Source organism: Nerophis ophidion, linkage group LG03, assembly GCF_033978795.1.
Source record: "Nerophis ophidion isolate RoL-2023_Sa linkage group LG03, RoL_Noph_v1.0, whole genome shotgun sequence".
Classification (NCBI taxonomy): domain Eukaryota; kingdom Metazoa; phylum Chordata; class Actinopteri; order Syngnathiformes; family Syngnathidae; genus Nerophis; species Nerophis ophidion.
Genome location: NC_084613.1, coordinates 48513646 through 48539943, shown reverse-complemented (window position 1 = coordinate 48539943; position 26298 = coordinate 48513646). Strand labels below are relative to the sequence as shown.

The 26298-nt window shown below is 38.8% G+C and overlaps 1 protein-coding gene across 3 annotated transcripts in view; it reads right to left on the bottom strand.

Annotated features, from left to right (window-relative positions):
- Positions 1–25073, bottom strand: part of arid1b (AT-rich interactive domain 1B) — a 594747-nt gene extending 569674 nt beyond the window's left edge. For 2 of the 3 annotated variants that reach the window (XM_061895467.1, XM_061895468.1), the window contains exon 1: positions 23716–25073. In XM_061895467.1, the coding sequence (XP_061751451.1) occupies positions 23716–24825 (1110 nt within the window). In that variant the 5' untranslated portion in view covers positions 24826–25073. The remainder of the gene's footprint in view (positions 1–23715) is intronic. The other variant, XM_061895469.1, reaches the window with a different exon arrangement.
- Between the last annotated feature and the right edge of the window lie 1225 nt (positions 25074–26298).

The following is a 26298-nucleotide window of genomic DNA, read 5'->3' as shown; positions in this document are numbered from 1 at the left end:
TATGTTTTATTATTAAAGGATTTTAATACATATATATATATATATATATATATATATATATATATATATAAGAGCAGTCGGTAGTGACGGCACCCACAGCGCAACTTGCAGTAACATAAGGGGCACCACTCTATTAAATCAATTTAACAGATGAATCGTTGCAGGCCTAGCAGTGTTTTTTTTTTTGGGTTTAAATAGTTTAAAAAAAAAAATTAATTAACTAAATAAATAAAAAATTACAAAAAGAAATACAAAAAATAACTAATACATTAAAAAAATATATATTTAAAATAACAGAACAAAAAAATTAAGACAAAGATAAATGAATAAATGAATGTCATTTTAAGCCGGTGACATACAGTACATCCACTTTGAGTAGATTTTGATGTCATTCTCAATGCATCCCTTTGGTGACATAGTGAGCTTGTCGTGTAACCTGGCCAGCCATTGTTAAAAGCGAAGATGAGCACAAAACAGACGTCCTCAGTATTCTGCTTCAAAATCTCAAAACATAAGAATGAACATGCACAACAGCAAAGGCTGCGAGAAGCTAGATTGACATTTATGATTGTGAATCGGTAATAAATAATAAACTCATCTTTAAAGGTGTGTTTTTATGAAATACTTTTAAAGGTGTGTTTTTATGAAATACTTGACTGTAAATTGTTTTAACAGTAACATGACATACACGCCTGTAACTGAATATCTCACTTGGTATCGTGATTGGCTGTCAGAAGCATCCATCAAATCATGTATTTCCAGCCTTAAAAAGAACCGCCCACATTGTTTGCAGGAATGCTCAAGACCGACAACAACGTCAACAAACAGTCCCTCGCCATTAATCTGTTTTACTCCACCAGCTGCCAACCAGCTGGGGATAACGGTCGTAGTATTTTGCATTGAGGAAAGAAATACAGTAAGTGCCCGTTATGTTTGCATGCAGGTCAAAGTGGAGTAGCAGTGAAGTAAGTTCTCATAAAATATGAAATAAAACCAAAAAATTACATTATAATCTTTGCACAAACATCAAGTGTAACCCTTCTGCAATGATACAAGCAGAGAGGAACATTAGGAAGACACAACTGCGACTTCATATAAAAAACACACTTTTCTATATTGTTAAAACGGTTCTGCACACACACCCTCAGTGCCCCCTCCAGAGTCGGAGTCACGGTGCCCTCCAGCGTGCCTCACCCTCTCCACCGTTAATTACCACTAATCGTCCTCACTCATTTTTCCCCCCGTCTTGCCATAATGGAATCATTCATCTTTATTGCTTAATGAGTAGACACTGCAGTCACCGGCCAATGTCAACCCAGACTAGCATGGAAAAGCCCAAAAAAAAACCCACAAAAAAAAACACTTGAACACAACAGGAAAGAAAGAACAATAGAACATGTGACTGTGCAGCAGCAGTTTTAGCATGACTCTGCTTTTTAGAATGTGCCCATAGGGCGAAAAGATGAGAGATGACAACAAGCTGTGGCAGTCTGTGAGTCCAATGCAAACCACAGGGAAATACAAGAGAGGCCTAGTTAAAAAATACGTTAGACGAGTACAAACCGTCAGTCCCTCAAAACAATAGCAGAAGTACACTTACTTACACACCAGTACACAATAAAACTGATTTCCATAATACAACAAAAGCCTCATTTTGCTGTGTATGCATAACATTATTCATTCACAAACGAAACCTAGGATCATAAGGTAGAGGATGTGAGAATTTCAGTATTAATATTTCACTCAAATACCATAAAAAAATCGAACCACTGCACCAAAAGCTGTAATTAGTAATACTAGTCATGGGCCTGTATGAGATTCTAACAGTATAACCTTAAACAAAGCTATAACAGTATTGTGTTATAATTTATAGTTTCATTTTGTTTATTTCCAACATGCATACAAAGTTACATTGGAATGGTCTCCTGTTCACAAATTTACAATTCAACATGTCCAGAAAAGAAGTAGGAAGAAGCAGAGAGTATTATAATTACAGCTGTAAAGTGTGTGTTATTTTGAAATGTCTACATTGAAAAGAAGAGACAATAACTTTTTGGCTAAACTATATATTTTTTTTTTAATATAATGGAACAAGATGAAAGTTGAGCATATATATTCAAAAATAACACAAAAAAACTGATTGTTTTTATGTTAAATGATAATGTACGGTTCTTGAAGTTGCCTGTTGATGTTAATCCTGTAACTCAAGTGAAAAAAGATTCATATTTTCTTTGTTGAAGTGGACCTTTGATGACTTTAATCTACAGTTAATGTGTTTGAATATTTTTAGAGCACATTATAGAGCTACTCCTATTGACTTTATTGTTAGCTGACATTTATTTACGTTTTTTACGAAATAGAATGCTTAAAAAAGGAAAGAGATATGTGCACTTATCACGCATAGGGATTGTTCATATTAGGTTAAATTTTTTTTTTAAAGTGCAAATTTCCTTTTAAGAATCAATTTTCAAAGAGACGCTTTCCAGCCCCTCTCCATGCATACCCGCTGCGCGTATACATCAACAGTCAAGAGAATCTTTTGTAACCTATAACCTGTTTTATTATATTCTAAAATCAAACAATATATTGCAAGAATTGGTTTGGATCGAGAACCGAGTCTGAAATTAATTGTCACACTAAGAATCAAAATAGTACTAAGATATGATGATAAAAAAATACAAATCTAAAGACAAAATTAATGAAACACTAAAAACATAATTCTACTTTGTATTTAAAAATATAGTAAATACATGCAGTAATATAAATTAAATTTAACTAAAGATGAGCACAAATCCCCCCCTAAGGTGTAGTATTGTTAAAGTAAAAATATGTTCAGGTGAACTCTGGAGGTCTTCCCTCTAGTCTCATGCAGCGAGCTCACACAAGCAGCCATGTGCTCCTGCAGTGCAGCACTGATCAGCCCAGCACAGTCAGCTTTGTAAATGGGACAGTTGTCTATGGATTATGGTAATGTGGTATTCCACACTCCCCTTTGGCATGAGTCTGACATTACAGTAACCTTTGCATGTTTAGCCAACATGAACTATGGACGTTCATTGAGGAGGGAGACACACACACACACGCACACACACACACGAATACATACACTTGGAGACAAACAAAGGCTGTGTTGCACGGTGCAATATGTACAAAATATACACTCATCCAAGACAGCATCGACATTCTTTGGTGGAATTAATATAAAAAGGCAATAGGACAGTTACACTCCAGAACAAAGTTTAGTTGAGTTGTCGACATCTCATCCGGTTGCAGTTAAAGGAGTGTCTGGAATGTGGATCGTATCAGGGTGTATAATGCAGAAAAAGGAAAAGTTCACTTAAACTTGAACAGCTATTTAGCAAATAACTTAATCTGAGTGTGTCTTGTTAAATTGGCATGAGTGCACATGCAGTGTGTCGACGGGGTGCATGTGTGGAGATAGAGGTATGAGGTACAAAGTTCCCTCCAACAATGCTCCAATAGATGATCTGAATGAATTTGGCTTTGTGTTGTGAGATGCACTGCTCTCTCACTTCACACATACACAACTAACCACGTGGCAAAGAAAACACACACAAGGCTGAAAGAACTGTGCAACATGAGAGTCTATATTTGCCTGATGAGACAAGGGACACAGACAAAACAAAGGAACAACCTAAAGAAGCAGACACGATATCCAAAAAGTGAAGTCGTCAGTCCCGTGATCTTATGTTCTATTTTTGTCTCACTGGGCCTGAAAAAAAACAGACAGCCGTGCTGGTGCTGTTTCTTTTTATTGAGCATACAATCCCAACATGCCAGCACTGATTAAAATCACCTTAAACCAAACAGCAGCACGTGTGTCTACAACACCCCGTGTAGTGTCGGGAAACAGATGCTTTCATGTGCTAAGTGAGGGGAGAAAAAGGACACACACACATATATATATATATATATATATATATATATATACAGTGCATGCATATATATATATATATATATACATACATACGTGTATATATATACAAGAAATGCAACGATACAGTATGATGTTTGCTTTTATGCCGCTAGCTTACTGCTAACATACAATGGACGACCTTTACCATGAATGGATTAACATGGACCCAAACTTAAACAAGTTCGGGTGTTACCAATTTATTCGGGTGTTACCATTTAGTGTTCAATTGTACGGAATATGTACTGTATTGTGCAATCTATTAATAAAAGTTTCAATAAATTCTATGCATGTGTGTGCGTGTGTGTGCGTGCATTTGTGTGTGTGTGTGTGTGTGTGTGTGTGTGTGTGTGTGTGTGTGTGTGTGTGTGTGTGTGTGTGTGTCTGTGTGTGTGTCTGTGTGTGTGTGTGTGATGCAGAACTACAGCAGCCTGTTGTTGGAATCTCAAACTGTAATTTTAAAACACATATAGTAGTCAATGTTTTGTGGAACATTTTTTATGTAAATAAAACATACTTTATACTAAAGGCCTTTGCTATTTTTAATGCAACAAAGTAGGGCTGGGCGATATATCGATATAAACGATATATCGCAGGTTTGTCTCTGTGCCATATAGAAAATGACTATATCGTAATATTCGATTATATGTTCTCCCACAGTTGCTTTTAGCTGCGTGCATTACATTACTGGCGTTTCTCGCTCCTTCTTGTCTCCTTCTCACAGAGACATAAAACATGCCCGCCTTGTTACATACGTCACATACTGTCGCACATGTAGCGTCATACGCTCTCGCCAAGATGCTAACGTTAGCCCGGTCGAGTTGCTTTGAGCTGTGTGCATTACATTACTGGCGTTTCTCACTCCTTCTCGTCTCCTTCTCATGGAGACGGAAAACAAGTGCGCCTTCTTACATACGTCACATACTCTCGCGAGTATAGCGTCATACGCTTTCGCCGACCAGAGAGGTAGCAGCATGGCTAACGTTAGCTGAGGCAGGTTGAGCAGAGCGGTGCTTGTGACAATACAAGAGAGAGATGGTGTGAAACTGAACACAAATGGCGGAAGAACAATAAATGCCCAAAATAAAGAGCAGGGGGTCCATCATCAGGCGGTGGTTTGGCTTCAAGTGGGAAGATATTTAGCAGACAACAGCAAAAAGCAAAGTATGCAGCAGAAGTGTTACTACAAAAAGGTAGCAACACTATTAATTTGTTCTTTCATTTAAAAAGTCACCCGCGAGAGAATGAAGAGTATTTAATAAATACACTTTTGGTCAATTGACTTAGTTGTGATTTCCCTCTCTGCATGAAAGTTTAAAAGTAGCATATATTAATGCAGTATGAAGAAGAATTTTTTAATGTAGACACATAGAATCACCATACTGCTGAGATTATATGCATCAAGTGTTCATTCAAGGCTAAGGCAAAATATCGTAATATATATCGTATATCGCAATATGGCATAAACAAATTGCGATATTAATAAAAGCCAATATCGCCCAGCCCTACAACAAAGTGAACAAATCCACATATTTGACCTGAACTGCTCTGCATAAATGTAATTCCCAGCCCATCCATCCATTTTCTACCGCTTATTCCCTTTCGGGGTCGCGGGGGGCGCTGGCGGCTATCTCAGCTACAATCGGGCAGAAGGCAGGGTACACCCTGGACAAGTCGCCACCTCCTCGCAGGGCCAACACAGATACACAGACAACATTCACACTCACATTCACACACTAGGGCCAATTTAGTGTTGCCAATCAACCTATCCCCAGGTGCATGTCTTTGGAAGTGGGAGGAAGCCGGAGTACCCGGAGGGAACCCACGCATTCACGGGGAGAACATGCAAACTCCACACAGAAAGATCCCGAGCCTGGATTTGAACCCAGGACTGCAGGAACTCCGTATTGTGAGGCAGATGCACTAACCCCTCTGCCACCGTGAAATCTTTACTTGTATTTCTCTTTTTGCCAAACTTCTGTTCTCATTGTATCTAATATATGTATTATATATATGACAATGTTGTATGTTAGTGCAGCTGTCTGTCTCCTGTGTTGGTGAGCCAAAACCAATTTTCCAGCTTAGTGGACAGTAAATATGTTATAGTCGTCTATATCACCTGAAAGGTGATGTGTTACCTTCCTGTATCACAAAATGTAAAAAATATATATGTATTTTTTTTTTTTACGTGTGGCGGCCCTAAATATACTTGTGGCGGCCTGCCAAATGAATGTATGGGAACCACTGCATAAAATTGATATGTGATCATTCATCAAGGGTAGTTAATGAGCAGCTGCAGCATAAGAACTAAAACAAACAAAAATACAAAAAAGCTGCAGCATTCATTTATTTTTATTTCTTAAATAAAACAATGTATATGATATGAGTCCAACAATAATGATTAATTTAAAAAACTCTGCTTACTCCTGTTTTTGGAATGGCTAAAATGTAAGCACAATGTGGGTGTATAAGAAGTATTGTAAATATAAATAATCATCTACTCCACAACCACTGGGCGCCTTGTGGCGACCCATCAGCATTGTGCTGAAAATAAAATGCTGTTGTACTTGTGCAATGACAATAAAAGTACATCCAGATTACATGTTGTGTTGTTTTGTGAGTTTTTTTAAGCTATCTTAATGTAGAACTAATGAAGGTTGTTATTTCTTCCTGGGTGGTTAAAGAGCAGGTAAAAGGAAGACACTACTAAAGCAAAAGTGTCAGGACAATTGCTTACAGATGTGTCGAGTAAGGTGTATAAATATTCTGAAGGCTGCCTAAATACCTCTGAACGGACTACGGGTCTTTTGGGACAGCAGGCTTGCAACTCATGAAAGGGAATGGGAAAATCTGATAGAACAAAAAAAAAAGGGGGCGAAGGGGTGGGGTGTAAAAGCAAAGAAATCGGCAGCTATCTGTAAAGAGGACCATCTGTTTCTAAAACACTTTTGCAAATACACAAATAAGCCCACGTGGGAGGACAAGAAAGAAATATCACCCCTCCTCTGGGATGGAGGGAGGGAGGGTCTTTCCCTTCAGCCTCTCCACATGGCTAATTAGCATATGTGAAGGTCAGGGTGATAGCTGTGGCAGGGTGGGGAGGGGGAGCGCCACCACAGCACTGACACACGTGTACTCAACTAAAAGGAAATAAGCCAATTTAATTACTGGTGTGAAGGAGGCCAACAATGTTAGACTCCCCCCCTTCTCATTGTTCACAGGTTAAGATCCCAGTAAGCTCCCAGTGTGAGGGTGGGGGGACAAAGATTTTAACTAAGTTGACATTTGCCAGAGTTGTGGTACTGATTCTCTCTCTCGGTCTAAACTGAGCCTGGAACATTTCTCAGAAGTCAGCAGCCCTCTGTGTGACTCACTTCAAATATCGCCTACATTCTTACATCTGTGGCCTTGTTGGAGTCTTTATTTCCAGCAGCTGAGCCTCCTCTCCCAGTCTGTCTATGCAAATTGTAAAAAAAGGAAAATAAGTTCTAGATTTAAGTTTTTTTTATGACACACTTTATATATATATATATATATATATATATAAAAACCATTAGGCATTGGGGATGAACACAATAGAATGTTGTCTTTGATGTATGAATCACGACTGAACATGTTGCCTCTACAAAAAACAAAACAAGGGAACATTTTAAAGCATGTTTCAGAGAAATGACTGTAAATTCAAATCAAATTGTGAAAAGAAGAAATCAATATTGTATTAATGTGTTGAGGTCAAGATTGAAGCGCCACTGAAGACAGACCTCAAACTCAAAGACAAACAAAACACGGTTTTACCAATAAAAGTGCTGTACTGACAAGACTGCAAGTCAAAGTATTTAGTAAGATTTTAATTGCATTATTTAGAAGAAATAATATATGTATATGTTTAACAAATCTGATATTAAAAATATTGACATATATATAGACTTAGACTTCATTTTTATTATTGTAATTCAATATACTGTAGATGCTTATATATATATATATATATATATATATATATATATATATATATATATATTAGGGCTGTCAATGTTAATGTATGTGATTAATTTAAAAAATATTGCGTCATCATAAATTAATCAAACTTAATCACACTAATTGTTATGACTGCACGTAAAACCGGATATCTGCGATTATTGTTAAATGGTGCAAAGATGAGTGATGAGCGGCGGCCAATTTCCCTTCAGAACGAACTCCGATGTAACTTAAGATAAAAGTGAATAAAATAGTCAGCACTGCAGCGACAAACTTTCTTATCATCGGTGCATAACAAGTAGGGCTGCAAATCTTTGGGTATCCCACGATTCGATTCAATATCGATTCTTGGGGTCCCAATTCGATTATATATCGATATTTTCAATTCAACGCGATTCTCGATTCAAAAACGATATTTTTCCGATTCAAAACGATTCTCAATTCATTCAATACATAGGATTTCAGCAGGATCTACCCCAGTCTGCTGACATGCAAGCGGAGTAGTAGATTTTTGTAAAAAGCTTATATAATTGTAAAGGACAATGTTTTATCAACTGATTGCAATAATGTAAATTTGTTTTAACTAATAAACAAACTAAAAATACGACTTATTTTATCTTTGTGAAAACATTGGACACAGTGTGTTGTCAAGCTTATGAGATGCGATGCAAGTGTAATCCACTGTGACACTATTGTTCTTTTTTTAATTTTTATAAATGTCTAATGATAATTTCAATAAGGGATTTTTAATCACTGCTAAACTGAAATTATAACTAATATTGATACTGTTGTAGAAAATATTCATTTTTGTTTCACCACTTTTGGTTTGTTCTGTGTCGTGTTTGTGTTTCCTTTCAATTGCTCTGTGTATTGCAGTTCTGAGTGTTGCTGGGTCAGGATGGTTTTGGAATTGGATTGCATTGTTATGGTATTGCTGTGTATTGTTTTGTTGGATTGATAAAAAAAAAAAAAAATCTATATATATATGTAAAAATCGATTTAAAAAAAAATGAGAATCGATTCTGAATCACACAACGTGAGAATCGCGATTCGTATTCGAATCGATTTTTTCCCACACCCCTAATAACAATTTTAAAATAGCATCTACAGGCAAAGCACATACAGGGTTTCCAAGGTGTATTAAAAAGTATTATATGAATTATGCAACAATTAAGGTCTCAAATGGCATTAAAAATCATTGAATTCGATATCCAAACGCATTAAAAAAATGTATACAATTGTAAGACTGAGCTGATGTAGTAAGTCAATCAATCGACCGATAAATGAAAATAAGCTCAATAACTTTGCCATCGTTGATAAATTGCTGCCTCTGTCTGTGTTTATTTTTCTTCGGTATTGTGTGGTCTAAAAAGCATTAAAAGCGCTGCATCAATACGGCAAATTAAACGGTTCTGGGGCCCAAACTTTGTCACTTTTATGTGATTGTAGGCGTGTAGTCCTTAACTGTGACGTCGTGTCATGTTAATGACGAAGCTGAGCTTGTTTCATACACGACTCCCTCAGCCGTCTGCAGTCCACACATCAGCAGCAAAACTTGGCTAACATTATTAGCAGGTCACATGATCTACGGTGGCCTACGATGGACAACCCAGGCACATCTCACAATAGACAGCTCTTTATTCTCTGACCTCCCACAGTGTACAAATTAGAGTTCCTTCAGCTGTCCGACACTTTACACACAACTTGCTATCTACTGTGCCCGTTTTAAACATGTGAGAGTAAATGCAGATGAAAATGCTGCACCATGTAAATATGTGAATGGGTGTGTTTATTATCTGTACCTTGTTTGCTTTATTATTGCAAATATTTTCTAAATGTGCACTTAATTCTTACTATATATACTGTCACAAATTGCATTTGTGTCCAAATATCGGGGCATTTTCTTTAGCAAATTTTAACTATGCAAGCAAGTAATAAGTTTGATTAATATGATTAAAAAAATATTCACTTGATAGCCCTGATATATATATATATATATATATATATATATATATATATATATATATATATATATATATATATATATATATATATGTATGTATATATTACATAGACATGTGTTAGTTAAAAAATACATGAGAAGAGGACCTTTAAAAGATTTTTGCATATTAATTCGCAATTGCAATATTGAGGGGGAAAAATATGAATTTACATAGTCGTTTAGCCCTGACAGAAATATGGCAATAACCTCCAGAGAACAGCCCAGACATTTGTGTTTGGTCTATATCTTCCAGCAGTGTTACACAATGTGAAGACAAATACATTACCTAATGCATCTTAACACAAAATGAGCAAAGATAAATGTACAGGAAACAACATACGGCCAGTCTACTTTGCATGTGATATGTACTGTATGAATTGATATGAGTGCATGTGACAACCAACCTTAAAGAGAATGTACCGAAATATTGGTATAAGGACAACCTTACACGTAAGCATATATCAACTTTTTATTGCTCTAACGACTCAATTGTCATCCTCCCGCATAGCTTGCGTATGCTTCCTGATCCTCACCAAAGCGCTCAGCAACCCACTGGTGTGCGCTCACATTCTAGTTTACTTGCATGTATATATTTATCAGACCTTTGCAATGCTGACCTAGCAAAGAGGCAGCCTTTACATGTTGGAGATGATAGTTAAAGGTAAAGTCCCAAAGATTGTCACACACACACTAGGTGTGGTAAAATTATTCTCTGCATTTGACCCCTTACGATGTTCGACCCTTGGGAACTGAGGGGAGCAGTGAGCAACAGCTGTGGCCGCGCTCGGGAATAATTTTGGTGATTTAACCCCCAATTCCAACCTTTGATGCTGAGTGCCAAGCAGGGAGGTAATGGGTCCCATTTTATAGTCTTTCGTATGACTCGGCCAGGGTTTGAACTCACAACCTTCCAGTCGCAGGGCGGACAATCTAACCGTGTGTGATGATTAGCTAACCTTGTCTCCCCTATACCTACAATAATGTGGTGTTTATTCCTGTAAGTATAATTATTCACACCAAGTATTGGTTGTATTGAGTTAAAACAGGAGAGTCAGTTTACATTGAACTCTACTATATGCTTTTACTACCATCAAACTTCTGCTATTAATTCTGTAGTAAAAATTAAATGAGCATAACATCAATACAGTATTTATTTTCCATTTTCTGTTGAAACTGTGTGATTTTTAGTTTAACGTTACAAGGATCACCTAAAACATTTCATGAAATCAAAACAATTTAATGTTATTAAAACAAAATAAGCCATGAAATGTTGCAACTTTGGCTGCAACTTTCTTAAAATGCTGCAACGAGTTAGGCATTTTAGGCCACAAATATCCCAAAATTGTTATGATCCACCAACCGGATCATATATGGTTTTGGGTTTTGAGTCTTTTTGTGTTTCTTGATTATTTTTTGGACTCTTCCGATCCCTGGTTTGTGCACTTCTTTGTTTTGTATGGTTACCTTGGTTTTACTTTTGCCCCACCTGCTCTTGTTTCTACGCACACCTGTTTGTCATTTGATTGCTTGAGTATTTATGCCTGCTTCGACCTCAGTTCCTCCTGGATGGTTTGCTACATGCAACACGCACGTTGGTTCCTTTTCTGTATTCTACTATTGCTAAGTTTTGCCTTAGCCTCGCGTGCTGTCTGCACGTTTATTTTTGGACTCAATTCTCGCTGCTAAGTGTTAGCCTACCTCTCCATGCGTTCGGCAAGCCTTTTTTTTAATCTTTTTGTATCAGTGTTGTTTTATGTTTTGTATTAAATCAAATCTTACCTGCAACTCCTGCCTGTGTTGGTCCTCGTGCATCCCTGGGGTGACAACGCGCATCCACAATGTGTTGCCATCGCGTCAAAAATAAGCCCGCCAAATCCTAAAAGGACTGTCTATAGCTTTCCCTTCACACTTTTTAAGTTTTGTTTAGTTATAAACCACTACAATGTGCATTTCATTGTGTTGAAGAGCAATCACTAAAAAGGTTTGATTATTTTATACCTTGTATTTCATATAACAAAAAAAATGTATCTTTTTTTTCATGTTTTAACACCAGCTGTTGAAGTTGGCCAAGGTTTGGCCCTGTAGAGTAAATATTAAAATTAGGGCTGTCAAGGATAATGAGTGAACTCATGTGATTAATCACCAAATATTTCCGCAATAATCATGTTCAAACGCTTACTAAACATACAATTTAGTTTTACCATACATGCTCCTTTACCTTAACCGTGATCATGTCAGTGATCAGGTCTATGCATACATCAGGGCAAAAATGAGTAAGAAGACTCCGACTGATGTACTCTCTGGTAAATTCCACTTCAAAATAATCCCTGCTAGGACTTTAGCAAAAACTATTACCAAGTTTTTAGCAAATAAATTACATGCATTCAAGTAAAACAATTGTAAAACATTTCCTTGTATGTCATTCGTCATTCTGACAATAGAATTGTAGTTGTGTCCAAATATTGGTATATTTTTAAGTTACTCTTGAATTATGCAAGCAAGTAATATCCTGAAAGTTATGATTAATCAAAATTAAAAAATGTGATTAATCAAATTAAAATGCATTATTTAACAGCACTAATAAAACACAAACAGTTTGTCTTATTCTTGAGTAGACTATGTAGGTGAGCTCTGATTCTAATTCTGTAAATTTCAATAAAACAATTTCAAGCAGCGCCCTCATGTGGCAAGCAACCCTGTTCTACTCTATTGGAAAAAAAAGATATACAAGGAAGAAACCCAGCTTGCCAATTACCTAAGCAGGCCTGATATTTCATCCAAGAGGGATGAAAAGAGCAGGGCTCTTATCGGACAGAACAGAGCAAATAAAAAATTCACTCTGGTGTTGCTAATCAGCACTGTGCTGGCTGGCCAACACACAAAACAACCTCAACAAATGATTGACAGCAAGGGGGGCAAGGCCACATGCATGGATGAGTAAAAGGATGATGAGAGAGGGGCGGGATGGAGGTCAGACTTATAGTGCTGACAGAGGTGTGTCAGGTCTCAGAAAAAGACTGAGACACAAACACACACACACACACTACACCCACTATCTTAGTCTGACCACTGCACAACATGCTGCATGTATTCCATTCCGGCAGCCACGGTCAGGCCCATCACTATGCACAAGGCTCCCCGCGATAGGCGCATAATACAATGTGACATTGATGCATTGCTCCCATTATAAAGTCTTTGTTCGTATCACACTAATAATTCATAAGAGAGAAATGTAAACAGTATGCAGTGAAAAGCAGAGCGAGTAGGGATCATTTCAAGGTAAGCGCTGTATGACTGAGGATTGGAACGCTCTTGCCTTTGATATGGACTAAGAATACAAACTAGCAAAACATTGAACACAATAGTGGAAATTGGTGGAAACTGCAAATGTATGCTTTCATGTTGTGTTCTCTTTTATTTTCCCAGACCACATTTAAATGAGTTGCGGCTATGATAATGTGAGCAACAACACTGTTTCCAATGTACCCAGTCCTCATTATTATTCACTAATGACTGTTATTGTTCTGCGTGTGTCGTGTGTCTGTTCAGATTAACAGATAGCAGACAGATCCTTGTTGCACATGTAGGATGACACAGAAACCACTATGTAATTTATGACATAAACTTTAATAAGTCATTAGGGTCGAACAGCTGTGCTTGTATTGCTACCAAAGGTACATATGGCACAGAGAACCAGGCAAGACTGACAATTGCTATTGTTTGCATAAGTTTAAGCGTTGAGCCTAATTGGAGGGAAAACAGTAAAGTGCAAAAACAAATGTTAAATGCAGGAGATGTTGGTTTTCAAGATGTCGTGGATTAATATATTGTACATTGAATTTCAGTTCAGTAAATATATTTTTTAAAGTGAGTTTGGCTGTCTGAACATCATGGTTCAAAATGAGCAATAACATTAGTTTGAACTCAATTGCAAATATTTACCAAAATAGAATTTAACTAAAAGTAGGGCTGCAGCTATTGACTATTTTAGTAATGGAGTAATCTATGGATTAATTTGTTCGAATAATCAGGTAATTTGGTTAAAACACACTTTACAAGCTAATAAATATTTTGCTGAAGAAAGTTTAAATAAACAAACATGTTTCTACTTTCATTCTTTTATTTTTCAACAATGCAAATCATCAAAATTTAAAGTGCACTTTGAACATGAATGCATTAATATATATTTAAAAATATATATAAAATATAGCTTTATGTTTATTTAAAATATACTTGTGTGTGCTCTATTGCAGCGGCTGTGGGTAAACTATTTCCGTGTATTTTAAGTTCCAGGCACTCCATGCGGTGTGGATTTTTACACTCATTAAAAAATTAATGGAAGCATTTTTTACCAATTATTTACTCATTTTAATAAATGATTAATTGTGGTTTTATTTAAAATGCATAATAACTACCTTGGAAATAACCAAAATAAGCTTGCCTTTACAACACAAAATATGTTTATTTTTAAAAAAAATTTCACAACCAATAATGTTGACTATGAATTTCTTTTTTACCAAGAAGCAGCCATGACATTCACTTACATAAAATGTGCAAAACAGTGTTATTCAGCAAGCCTTCCAAAGTTATGCAATAAACAATAAATTGAGACATATATTTTACGTATAATCCTATAGATCCCACTTGGTAAAACAGTTCAAGATACAACATTGACTTTTTAATGGTTTTATAACAGTAATGAGAGCATTTTTAAAGCCACACAACCTGAGAAAACTGAGTCATGTCCCACAACCTTTGAGGGAGTAGGGGATCAAACGGCTTTCATGGCATCAATAATTAATAACCTCGTTCCTCATGGGCAACTCTGATAAACCCCTGTGTATACGGCCACCAGTTCACAAACAGCTTTGTAAAAAACACTACAAATAAAATTAAAAAGCAGGCTTCGCTGCACATCTTAAAATAAAGCCCATAGCTCTGCCAACTATCCATCACTCAACTACAGACATGGTGACTGTGAGTCACTGTGATTATGTATTATTACTTTGAAAAATAGGCTGAAATAGCATATTGTTGTTGCTAAATGTGACGGTAATTTTAGCACTGCAGCTCATATATTGTAGTTATGTAAGTGTTGGAAACATTTCTGCACGATGTTAATCGATTTTTTTTGGAGCTCGCCTACTAAATATAGCAACAAAGTTGCAAAGCTGGCAACACTGATTCCTCCTGCTACCTTTTCCTATTTTCTGGCAGACCAGCAAAGTTGAGATGTATCAAGAGTGAATTTGATGTAGAAATCTGCGTTGCCTCACGCACATGTCTACAGGCTCTGAATACTTTGGCGACACAGAGGTGGTGGCTCGGGCTTTGCCAACATTTGATTTAAACAACGTACAAAGATCAAGGCATGGTCACCAAATTCACTTTTTCGCCACTTCATTTAATGCTTCGTATTATTGTTTGTGAGAACATTTATTAATTTATGTAGGCAACCATTTAGGCTCCTTTTACACTGCATACTAAATTTGATTTGTTTGCCCTGAAGTGACACAGATCGGATTATTTTTTCCCAGATTAAATGCTCCAAAGTGCTTCGAATTTGACCTTTTGGCGTCAAATTCCGATTCTGATTCAGATCAAGTGGTCCAATTAGAATCTGATATTTTCAAATGTGACACAGTCTAAACGCAATGTATTGTACGTGTGTATCGTTGCATTTGAAACTATTGTATTGTTGATAATAGAGGTAATTATTGTTATTATTCATTATCAATCGTGCTACTTCTATTGGTATTTGTATTGTTCCATTTGTAGTGTAATAATGTTCATTGTCATTTCTGTATTGTTAATGTTTATTTCACTACCTGCTTCTTTACTATCACTTTTACCATCATATTTGTTCTTTATTTATTTGCTGATGTTATTCTGTTGTTATTGTTGTTTGCTGTTTTTTTTTCTCTGTGTCTTATCCCCCTCTTCTTCCTGCAATTTCCCCTTCTGCCTTCCTGTTTTTCTCTTTCCATCCCCTCCTGCTCCAAATATTAATATTAATCCATTTAATAAAGTCAAATACAAATAAGGCAACAAGAGAAGTATCCCACACTTCTCTTTTGTTAAGTAAATCTGTACAGCCAATGTGGGCACCTCCATCAACTATATGATTTGCCTGAGTAGCTGGACAGGACAAAATATAAATCAATAAAATAAATAAATAAACGCAATGTGACCTGAATGTAATTTTTTTCGTCAGCCTTGGGCAAGCTATGTCACTGAAGTGCGCCGGAAAGACGCAGTCGTCAGCGAAAATGGATATTTCATTACAACATCCGGCTTGTCCATTTTCATCCATTTTCTACCGCTTATTCCCTTTTTGGGTTCGCGGGGGGCGCTGGCGGCTATCTCAGCTACAATCGGGCAGAAGGCGGTGTACACCCTGGACAAGTCGCCACCTCATCAAAGGGCCAACACAGATAGACAGACAACATTCACACTCACATTCACACACTAGGGCCAATTTAGTGTTGCCAATCAACCTATCCCCAGGTGCATGTCTTTGGAAGTGGGAGGAAGCCGGAGTACCCGGAGGGAACCCACGTGTTCACGGGGAGAACATGCAAACTCCACACAGAAAGATCCCGAGCCTGGATTTGAACCCAGGACTGCAGGAACTTCGTATTGTGAGGCAGACGCACTAACCCCCTCTGCCACCGTGAAGCCCACACACATCCGCCTTGTTTTTTTTTTAATTTAAGACGAGTACATTTTGGTTGCATCACTTGTCAATAGTGCGCAAATAATAGGCTATACGTAACATAAGAATATAATTCATTTATTCCGAAGAAATAGTGATTGTTGAAAGAACGGAATTGACACTGTGGCGCATTTGCTTACATGTGAGTTGAAAAATAAAGCTCCCGTAGAGCCACGCTGATGTTTGTGTCGCCTCTACTTACCCATAAAAGGATTGCAACCTTCCCCAAATATGACACTGTATGTATCCATTCATACATTATATTACTTTCCTTTACTTTCACGTACAAAAACACTCATTTTTAAAGGCCTAATGAAATTAGATTTTCTTATTTAAACGGGGATAGCAGGTCCATTCTATGTGTCATACTTGATCATTTCGCGATATTGCCATATTTTTGCTGAAAGGATTTAGTAAAGAACATAGACGATAAAGTTTGCAACTTTTGGCCGCTAATAAAAAAGCCTTGCCTATACCAGAAGTAGCAAACAATGTGCGCGTGACGTCACAGGTTGTAGATCTACTCACATCCTCACATTGTTTACAATCATGGCCATCAGCAGCAAGAGCGATTCGGACCGAGAAAGCGACAATTTCCCCATTAATTTGAGCGAGAATGAAAGATTCGTGGATGAAGAAAGTGAGAGTAAAGGACTAGAGAAAAAAAAAAAAGACGAGGGCAGTGGGAGCGATTCAGATGTTATTAGACACATTTACTAGGATAATTCTGGAAAATCCCTTATCTCCTTATTGTGTTACTAGTGTTTTAGTGAGATTATATGGTCGTACCTGAAAGTCGGAGGGATGTGGCCACGGGTGTGGTGACCGCCAGTGTCTCCGTGAGAAGCCACGTTTCTTGACATGGCAAGGCAGCCGGGCTGAGATTTTTTTTTTTCCCCCTTCCTCCACAGTGTAAGCATCCGACGGTCGGGGGCGGCCGTTGGGAGGAGGCAAGAGAGTCTGCTGCAGGAAGAACGATGCAAACTCTCCGCTCATGTCTACGGTAAGATCCGGGGCAGCATGGCGTAGTGGGTAGAGCGGCCGGCCAGAAACCTGAGGGTTGCAGGTTTGCTTCCCACCTATTGACATCCAAAAAAATCGCTGCCGTTGTGTCCTTGGGCAGGACACTTCACCCTTTGCCCCCGATGCCGCTCACACTGGTGAATGAATGATGAATGAATGATAGGTGGTGGTCGGAGGGGCCGTAGGCGCTAACTGGCAGCCACGCTTCCGTCAGTCTACACCAGGGCAGCTGTGGCTACTGATGTAGCTTACCACCACCAGGTGTAAAATAATGTTGAGTCCCACTTCTCTGTGAGCGCTTAGAGTGTTTAGAAAAGCGCGATATAAATCTAAGTTATTATTATTATTATTGCCACCATTTTCTCACCTAAACCTGCCGGTTGACATGTGGTAGGGAACCATGTTCACTTGACCGCTCTGTTCCATAGTAAAGCTTCACCGTCAGCTTTCGGGAATGTAAACAAGGAAACACCGACTGTTTGTGTGTTGCTAAAGGCGGCCGCAATATACCGCTTCCCACCTACATCTTTCTTCTTTGACGTCTCCATTATTAATTGAAAAAATTGCAAAAGATTCAGCAACACAGATTTCCAGAATACTGTGTAATTATGCGATTAAAGCAGATGACTGATAGCTGGGATCGGTGCGGGATCAAAAGGTCCGCTACAATCCGTGACACCACGCTCACGCGTCATCATACGCGTCATCAACAGGATACTTTGCGCGAAATTTAAAATTGCAATTTAGTAAACTAACGCGGCCGTATTGGCATGTGTTGCAATGTTAAGATTTCATCATTGATATATAAACTATCAGACTGCATGGTCGGTAGTAATGGGTTTCAGTAGGCCTTTAAAGGGTGTTGCGACTTTTATTTTATTTTATAGTAGGAGCAACTTCCTCCCAGTCAGCTTCCTTTGCTTGCACTTTATCGAAGTGCACATGCAAGTGATGTCCAGGCCACACTGGAGTCACGTTGGGGCGTGTGTGTGTTTACAATAGAGTCAATAACAATCACATTTTACTTGCAGTGTAAACAGTCAGCTGGAAAAAAACAGATCTGAAAAAAAAATCATATTTGGGCCACTTTGGCCTGCAGTGTAAACTTAGTTTTTGCCACCTTATTGCTGTCACAATGTGTTCTTGTTACACCAGCACATCATGTGCTTGGCCAGTCGGGCTGACAGTTGCAGCAGCCGGGTGTTGCGGCACGTTAATGGCACCAGAGACGGTGGAGGAATGGCCCGACTTTGTGTCACGTACAGCTGCTACCGCAAAGAGCTCTCCTGCGTTGTAATAATAAATTGAGTAACCAAACAAGAGTCAAAGTCTTTTATATCCATTGTGATAGTGCTGGCATGTTTAAATTCAAAAGATTGCAAACCAAATATTATATATTATTCACTTGAAAATATAATTTGGCTGTGAGCAGGTTATCCTGTATGAACACTTTTCATTGTAAATTACACAAATTATATTTATATTGAGGTAATCAAAGTCACCTATCTTTTCTAAAGTTGTATGTATTATTGCAGCAACTATCTTTTCAAATGGGGAGTAGCACTACTTCAGCTACAGTCCCCTCATCTGTTTTGGCCATGCACATCCATCTTCTTCTTCACCTTCTTCCTTATGTCTAATATATATTTTTTTTATTTCATCCTGTGTACGGTTTTCAGAGCCCACAGCTATGTCACAATCTCAACCGGAATCACGAGAAAGAAGCACCTCTTACTGAACTGTGATTGGGCAGAGTGGGCAGATCTCAGGCGCTTGGTTAAGTTCAATATGATTTGTGTATTAATAAGTGGGTGTGGTTTCGGCATGTCCAGTCATGCACACATCTCTGCAATCAATTACACTTTGATTGTGTGAATGTGAGTGTGAATGTTGTCTGTCTATCTGTGTTGGCCCTGCAACGAGTTGGGGACCTGTCCAGGGTGTACACTGCCTTCCCGCCCGAATGCAGCTGAGATAGGCTCCAGCACCCCCCGCGACCCTTAAAGGGACAAGCGGTAGAAAATGGATGGATGGATGTAACATAACAAAGAAATCTGCTTGGACTGTGATATATCTGAATTTTTTTTCTTGCATACAATGTTTTCGGGATTTGAACGCACACCAAATATTAGTAGAAAATCCATGCAACTTTTAATACATTAGGCCCCGGGTGCATATGAAATAGGGGTGGAATGGTTCACAAAAGCCACAGTTTGTATCTTTTTGTGTTTTTTTATACAACATTTCCATATGGGATTATTACATTTAGGAATGTGGAAAACGTAAACAACGGCAGCAGTTTGAGTTTCTAACTCAGGGGTAGGGAACCCATGGCTCTAGAGCCAGATGTGGCTCTTTTGATGACTACACCTGGCTCGCAGATAAATCTTAGCTGACATTGCTTAACACGATAAGTAATGAATAATTCCGCTGGTAATCACAGTGTCAAAAATAACGTTCAAAATATAAAACATTCTCATGCATTTTAATCCATCAATCCGTTTTTCTACCGCACCTGTTCAAGTAGTCGTGTTAATGGTAAGAAGTATTTTATTTATTGTTGGTTTGCTTCAGAATAACAATGTTATTAAGAAGAATAAGAGACTTATTATACTCTAAAAATGTTGGTCTTACTTAAAAATGCACGCATTTAGTTTTCAGTCTTAAAAAAATATATTATATGGCTCTCACGGAAATACTTTTTAAAATATTTGGCTTGTATGGCTCCCTCAGCCAAAAAGGTTCCCGACCCCTGCTCTAACTGATTAATTTGCTGTCCATTAGAACTTATAGGAAGAGTTTGTTTCGAAAAACAGGTCCACCGGTGTGCTGGTTTGAGTCGTTTCCAAGCTTATAGCTTCCTCAGTAAATGCAAAATGATGTATACTGTATATCATATCTGATGATAAGAACACACATACACAACACAGACAACGTTGGAGACTTTTTGATGACGGTCCTGGCAAGTGGGATGGGTGAATCTGTGTGTCTGTGTGTGTGTAGAGGGGATACAAGTGTAAATGAGGTGCGGTGGATTCGCTCACTGCGCACTCCTGAAGAGAGGCAGTGAGGGGGGAAATTAAATTTGAAAGAGGGGAAAGAGTGCCAACAGGTGACACAGGCGCGCTCTAACCAAACGCACTCTGAAGTGAAGCACAGTCGAATCACTGGGCCAATTTGGATGCACTATTATGCACAACACCATCACACTGCCTGTCAGCGCACAGAGGAACAGTGTTGGCGCTCCAAATATGAATTAAACATACGGCTTTTGTGGTGTGAATATGCTGCTGAAATGTTGGGCCAGACATAAGAAGGTGGATTTGTTTTAGGGGGCTGGCAAGGCGGACTAATATGCATTTGCACAGTCTGAGATTCATTTTGTTGGCTATTAACATAGTTACTTAAGTGTCAGTTTGCTTCAATCAAACAAGCTGCTGTTTGATGAAATTGCCCAGCATCTAACACTAATTGTTTTCTATTGAAACAATGCAGCTTATATTTTTTGGTTTTTGTTTATCTTGTTCAACCCTTTTTGCCCTCCAGTTGTCCAGATGTGCCATCAAGTAGTGTGCACCATTTAGTGCATCCAAAACACCATGATGTCTCACTCTTAAAAAAAAAATGTTTTGCACTATCGTTCCGGCATTCCATAGATGTCCTTCTGCTGACATCAGCACTGTTTCATCACAGCGCTTCCCAAAGAGTGAGGGGTTAAGGGACGGGTGGGTGGGGGTGGGTGGGTAATTTTTTAGTAACACTCGCTCCCTTCCCATGATCGCTGTTCCCACTGATGTGCCCTAAAGCAAGCAAGACATTCAACTGCCAGCTGCAGCCAAGAATAGATGCTACAGTTTGGATAACTTGAAACGGGATGTTGTTGATGAAAAAATTGTGCAATGTGACTAACATTTTTTTTCCTCATGGAAGTCAACATCAGTGGTAAGAATACAGATACTAAGAAAGGGTTTTGTCATTTGAGAAAAAAATCAATGTTACACATTCTAGGATCAAATTAATCCTGTAATGTTTTTATTACATTTATACTTACTTATCTTTGAATGAATGAATGAATGAATGAATGGTTTATTTTGAGCCATGCAAACAAAACAAAATAATGACATAAAATACAAAATAAATATATATATACATTATATTCACACCTACATTGTAAACATTACATGTGACTAATCTTTTGTAGATGTCAAGATTGGCTCAAAAGGGAGTGGGAAGAAGTAAACTTATTAGGTCCCACCCCTTTACATATACAATATATATATATACAATATATAATACAATAATAATATAATTAAATTCAGTGGTTGCTGCATAGACGCTATAGATTATCTATATATAATACATTAAATTCACACACACTTACATATATACATATGCACACACACTTATATACACATACACACACATATATACACACATACATACAAATTATATATATATATATATATATATATATATATATATATATATCAATCAATCAATCAATGTCTACTTATATAGCCCTAAATCACTAGTGTCTCAAAGGGCTGCACAAACCACCACGACATCCTCGGTAGGCCCACATAAGGGCAAGGAAAAAAAATATATATATATATATATATATATATATGCAGGACAAATGCAAAGATATACATATATATATATATATATATATATATATATATATATATATATATATATATCTTTGCATTTGTCCTGCATGTGTACTCAAGTGACATGGTATCTAGTGGAACAAATCTTCAAAATGAAAATGTTGTACAGACCTTCCTACACTTAACGACAGAAGTGCATGCAAGTGCTGCATTCACAGTGCAGACAGGTTTTGCTAGTCACACCAACTTGAGTATTTAATCATGAACGTTGTTATGCGAATTAATTAATATTTCATGGAGGTGTTTTACTTTGTTTGAACACAACATGCCCTCAGTCTATCCTGTTGATGGTGTATTTCTACTATAAAAAATAAATGACTCTCAAGAATACTAACTTAAGGAATAGTAGTGAAGATACAGTAAGTAGAGTGAATAATTGATGTGTTTAACTTTTAAAAAGGCATCTTTAAATGTTTTTATTCTTTTAGTTGTGTAGACTGTAAAAAAAAATTACCAGGATTTCTCAGCCTTGAACAATAATTTAATACACTGTGACGTAAAAAAAAAATGTAATATCACAACAATTTGTCCGTTAAGGGGTTTGGTAGACTATATTGCACACTCTTGTACAGTAGGTGGCAGTACGCTGTTAAAACGAGAGAGTAATTAACAATAGAGTTACAACTATGAAGTTAGAGCATTTAGTTGTAACTTTATTGTAATTAACTGTAAAATCACAGCTCTGCATTTTCAGTAGATGGTTGTAAAGATATTTCACAGTAAATTGCTGTAAATGTTACTGTGAAAGTAATGCAGTTATTAGCCAGTATTTTTTTTTACAGTGCTATGTGGTGTTTTTAAGCATAAACCGCATGTGTAATACAAAACAAGTGCCACTTTTGCCTTTGGTTATCTTTTTCTTTTCTGCTGTTTTTCTAAATAAACATAATTTTGGTATTGATAAGATATTAATAACCAAGTGATACTGTCAATCTTTCACGCAGGACTTAAGGCAGTGGTTTTTAACCTTGTTGGAGGTACTGAACCCCACCAGTTTTATATGCGCATCCACCGAACCCTTCTTAAGTGAAAAATAAAATGTTTTTCAAATTCAAGACAAAGTTATATGATCTTTTACTGGTGCACAAAATGACCCGTGCATTAACATCACCTTGTTCAAAGAACAATACAAACACAGTGCATGAACTTGTAATAAATTACACACCTGCAAATCAGTTTGGGTTCTGCTGTTGCCATATCCCTAATATGCCGAAATGGAGAAGTTTTTATGTACACGATGAGTCGGGTCTGGCTTGAGTGGAGGCTCCGCCGAACCCCTGAAGCCGACTCACCGAATCCCTAGGGTTCGATCGAACCCTGGTTAAGAACCACTGACTTAAGGGATAAGTGGCTGTATAATATTTCAAAACACCAAACAATAACACATGCTTACCTGGCTTCTCCCAAGGCCTTGTCCCCCATTGCCCGGACTCAAAGAATGCGGATGGTTCCTGGGCTGTCCTCCCCACGCGTGGGCCGAGGTGGCCCCATACTGGGGGCCTGCATCTTTCCCCAGGCCCTGCTGCGTGGATGATCCGCTGTAGTCTTGGTACGCCCCGCTGTAGCCCCGCATCATGGGGCTCGGAGACGTGAGCAGCTGGTTGAGGGTCGGTGTGGCCCCTGAGGGATGCTGCTGCTGCTGCTGCTGTTGTTGTTGTTGAGTTGGCCCCGGGAATCTTTGGAAACCACTGGAAGAGACCCCCAGTGTGGACTTGCTGTGGCTTGCTGAGGAGTTGCTGCTCATCATCATGCTGCCAGGTTGCCTGCACCCAGCGGGGCCCATCATGCCGTAGGCCCCGCCGCTGTACCCCGTCCGATTATAGGGCTGGTACTGATTGTATTGGCTGTTCTGGTAACCTGCTTCATGGGAGTTGTCCATATGTGCTGATGTTATCCCCATCCCTTGCTGCTGCTGTCCGCCATGTTGCTCGTAAGACCTGGCGGTGTAATAGTTGTTGTTGAACTCTGAGTTGTTGCCCAAGTTAGAGTGCTCATACCTGGTGGACATCATCCCCTCCGTGGGTTTAAGGTGGCCCTGATCGCCTTTACCTTGCACCTGCTGCTGCTGCTGCTCCCCTTGACCCCCCTGCAGGTTCTCTTTGCCGCCATGGCCGTTGTTGTTGCTGTGGATGATCTGACGCTGCAGATGCGGCGCGAACTGGCCGAACTGCGGCTGGGGCGTCTGCGGCTGAGGGGGGTCTCCAAGTGCACTGCCCCCGACGCATTTCCGCCTATGGTTCGTGATCAGAGCCGTTTCCACGGATGACGTGTTGGCGTGGTTATTCCCACCCTTGCCGTGACTCGTAGAAGTTGAACGCACCATGCCGGTCTCCGGTCGGCGGTGATGGTCTACGTCATTCAGGGTCCCATCTCCCGCGCCCAGCATCTGTAGGCTCCCTCCTCCTCCGGATTTCCCCGAATTGAGCTCCGTGCTCAAGCTGCTGGATAATTTCTTATTCTTATTGTTAGTTCTGGCGGGAGCCGATGCCACTTGCGCGGCCATGTTCACTCCAACATGTCAGCCAGCCTCCGGCAGCCTGGCGCGGACAGAACAAAACAAGGAAATTCAACAAACAAACAAAAAAAATAAAAAATAAAGATGTATTCACGAGCTTTAATCTCGCTGCTCTTGTAATGGCGTCAGTGGAGGCGTCAATGAAATGTTGAAAGTTGGTCTTGTCAGGTTCAACTTTTTCTTTCCCCCTCCGCCTCTCTCCTCCATCCCGGTTGTCGGTGATGTGTATCCCAGCCTCTGCGAGCCCTTGTGGGATGAGAGAGAGAGAGAGAGAGAGAGAGAGAGAGAGAGAGAGAGAGAGAGAGAGAGAGAGAGAGCGAGAGAGTGAGAGACTAGCTCATCCACCTCCAGGGTTCCAGCGCGCCTCACATGGAAAATGCGGAGTGGAGTCAGCTGATCCAAGTTGCTTTTTTTCACAACATGTTTGTTTGGTTAAAGTTAAAGGCCTAAAGAAACCCACTACTACCCACAACGCCGTCTGATAGTTTATATATCAATGATGAAATATTAACACTGCAACACATGCCAATACGGTCTTTTTAATTTACTAAATTGCAATTTTAAATTTCCCGGGATTTTTTTCTTGAAAACGTTGTGTAATGATGACGTGTACCCGAGACGTCACAGGTTTTTAGGAAGTATGAGCGCTGCGCACACACACAGCTAAAAGTCGTCTGCTTTAACCGCATAATTACACAGTATTTTGGAGATCTGTGTTGCTGAATCTTTTGCAATTTGTTCAATTAATATTGGAGAAGTCACAGTAGAAAGATGGCGTTGGGAAGCTTTAGCCTTTAGCCACACAAACACACGGTGATTCCTTGTTTAAAATTCCTGGAGGTGAAACTTAACTATGGATCAGAGCGCGGTCAAGCGGACATGGATCCCTACCGAATGTCAACCAGCAGGTTTCGGTGAGAAAATTGTGGTTAAAAAGTCGCCACTTACCGGAGAAAAGCTGAGCTTGTGCCGTTCGTACAGCTGCTGTCGACTCCCCTGAGACACTGCGCGTCAACACACCCGTGGACAAACACCTCCGACTATCAGGTACTATTTAACTCACTAAAACACTAGCAACAAAACAGAAAGATAAGGGATTTCCAAGAATTATCCTAGTAAGTGTATCTAAAAACATCGGAATCCGTCCCAATGCAATCGCGTTTTTTTTTTTTTTTTCTAGTCACTCGCTATCAATATCCTCAAACACAAATCTTTCATCCTCGCTCAAATTAATAGAGAAGTTGTCATTTTCTCAGTCCAAATAGCACTTTTTGTTGGAGGCTCCCATTATAAACAATGTGAATATGTGAGGAGCCGTCAACATGTGACGTCATCGTCCGCGACTTCCGGTAGAGGCAGGACATTTCTCTTAACACCGAAAGTTGCGAACTTTATCGTGGATGTTCTCTACTAAATCCTTTCAGCAAAAATATGGCAATATCAGGAAATGATCAAGTATGA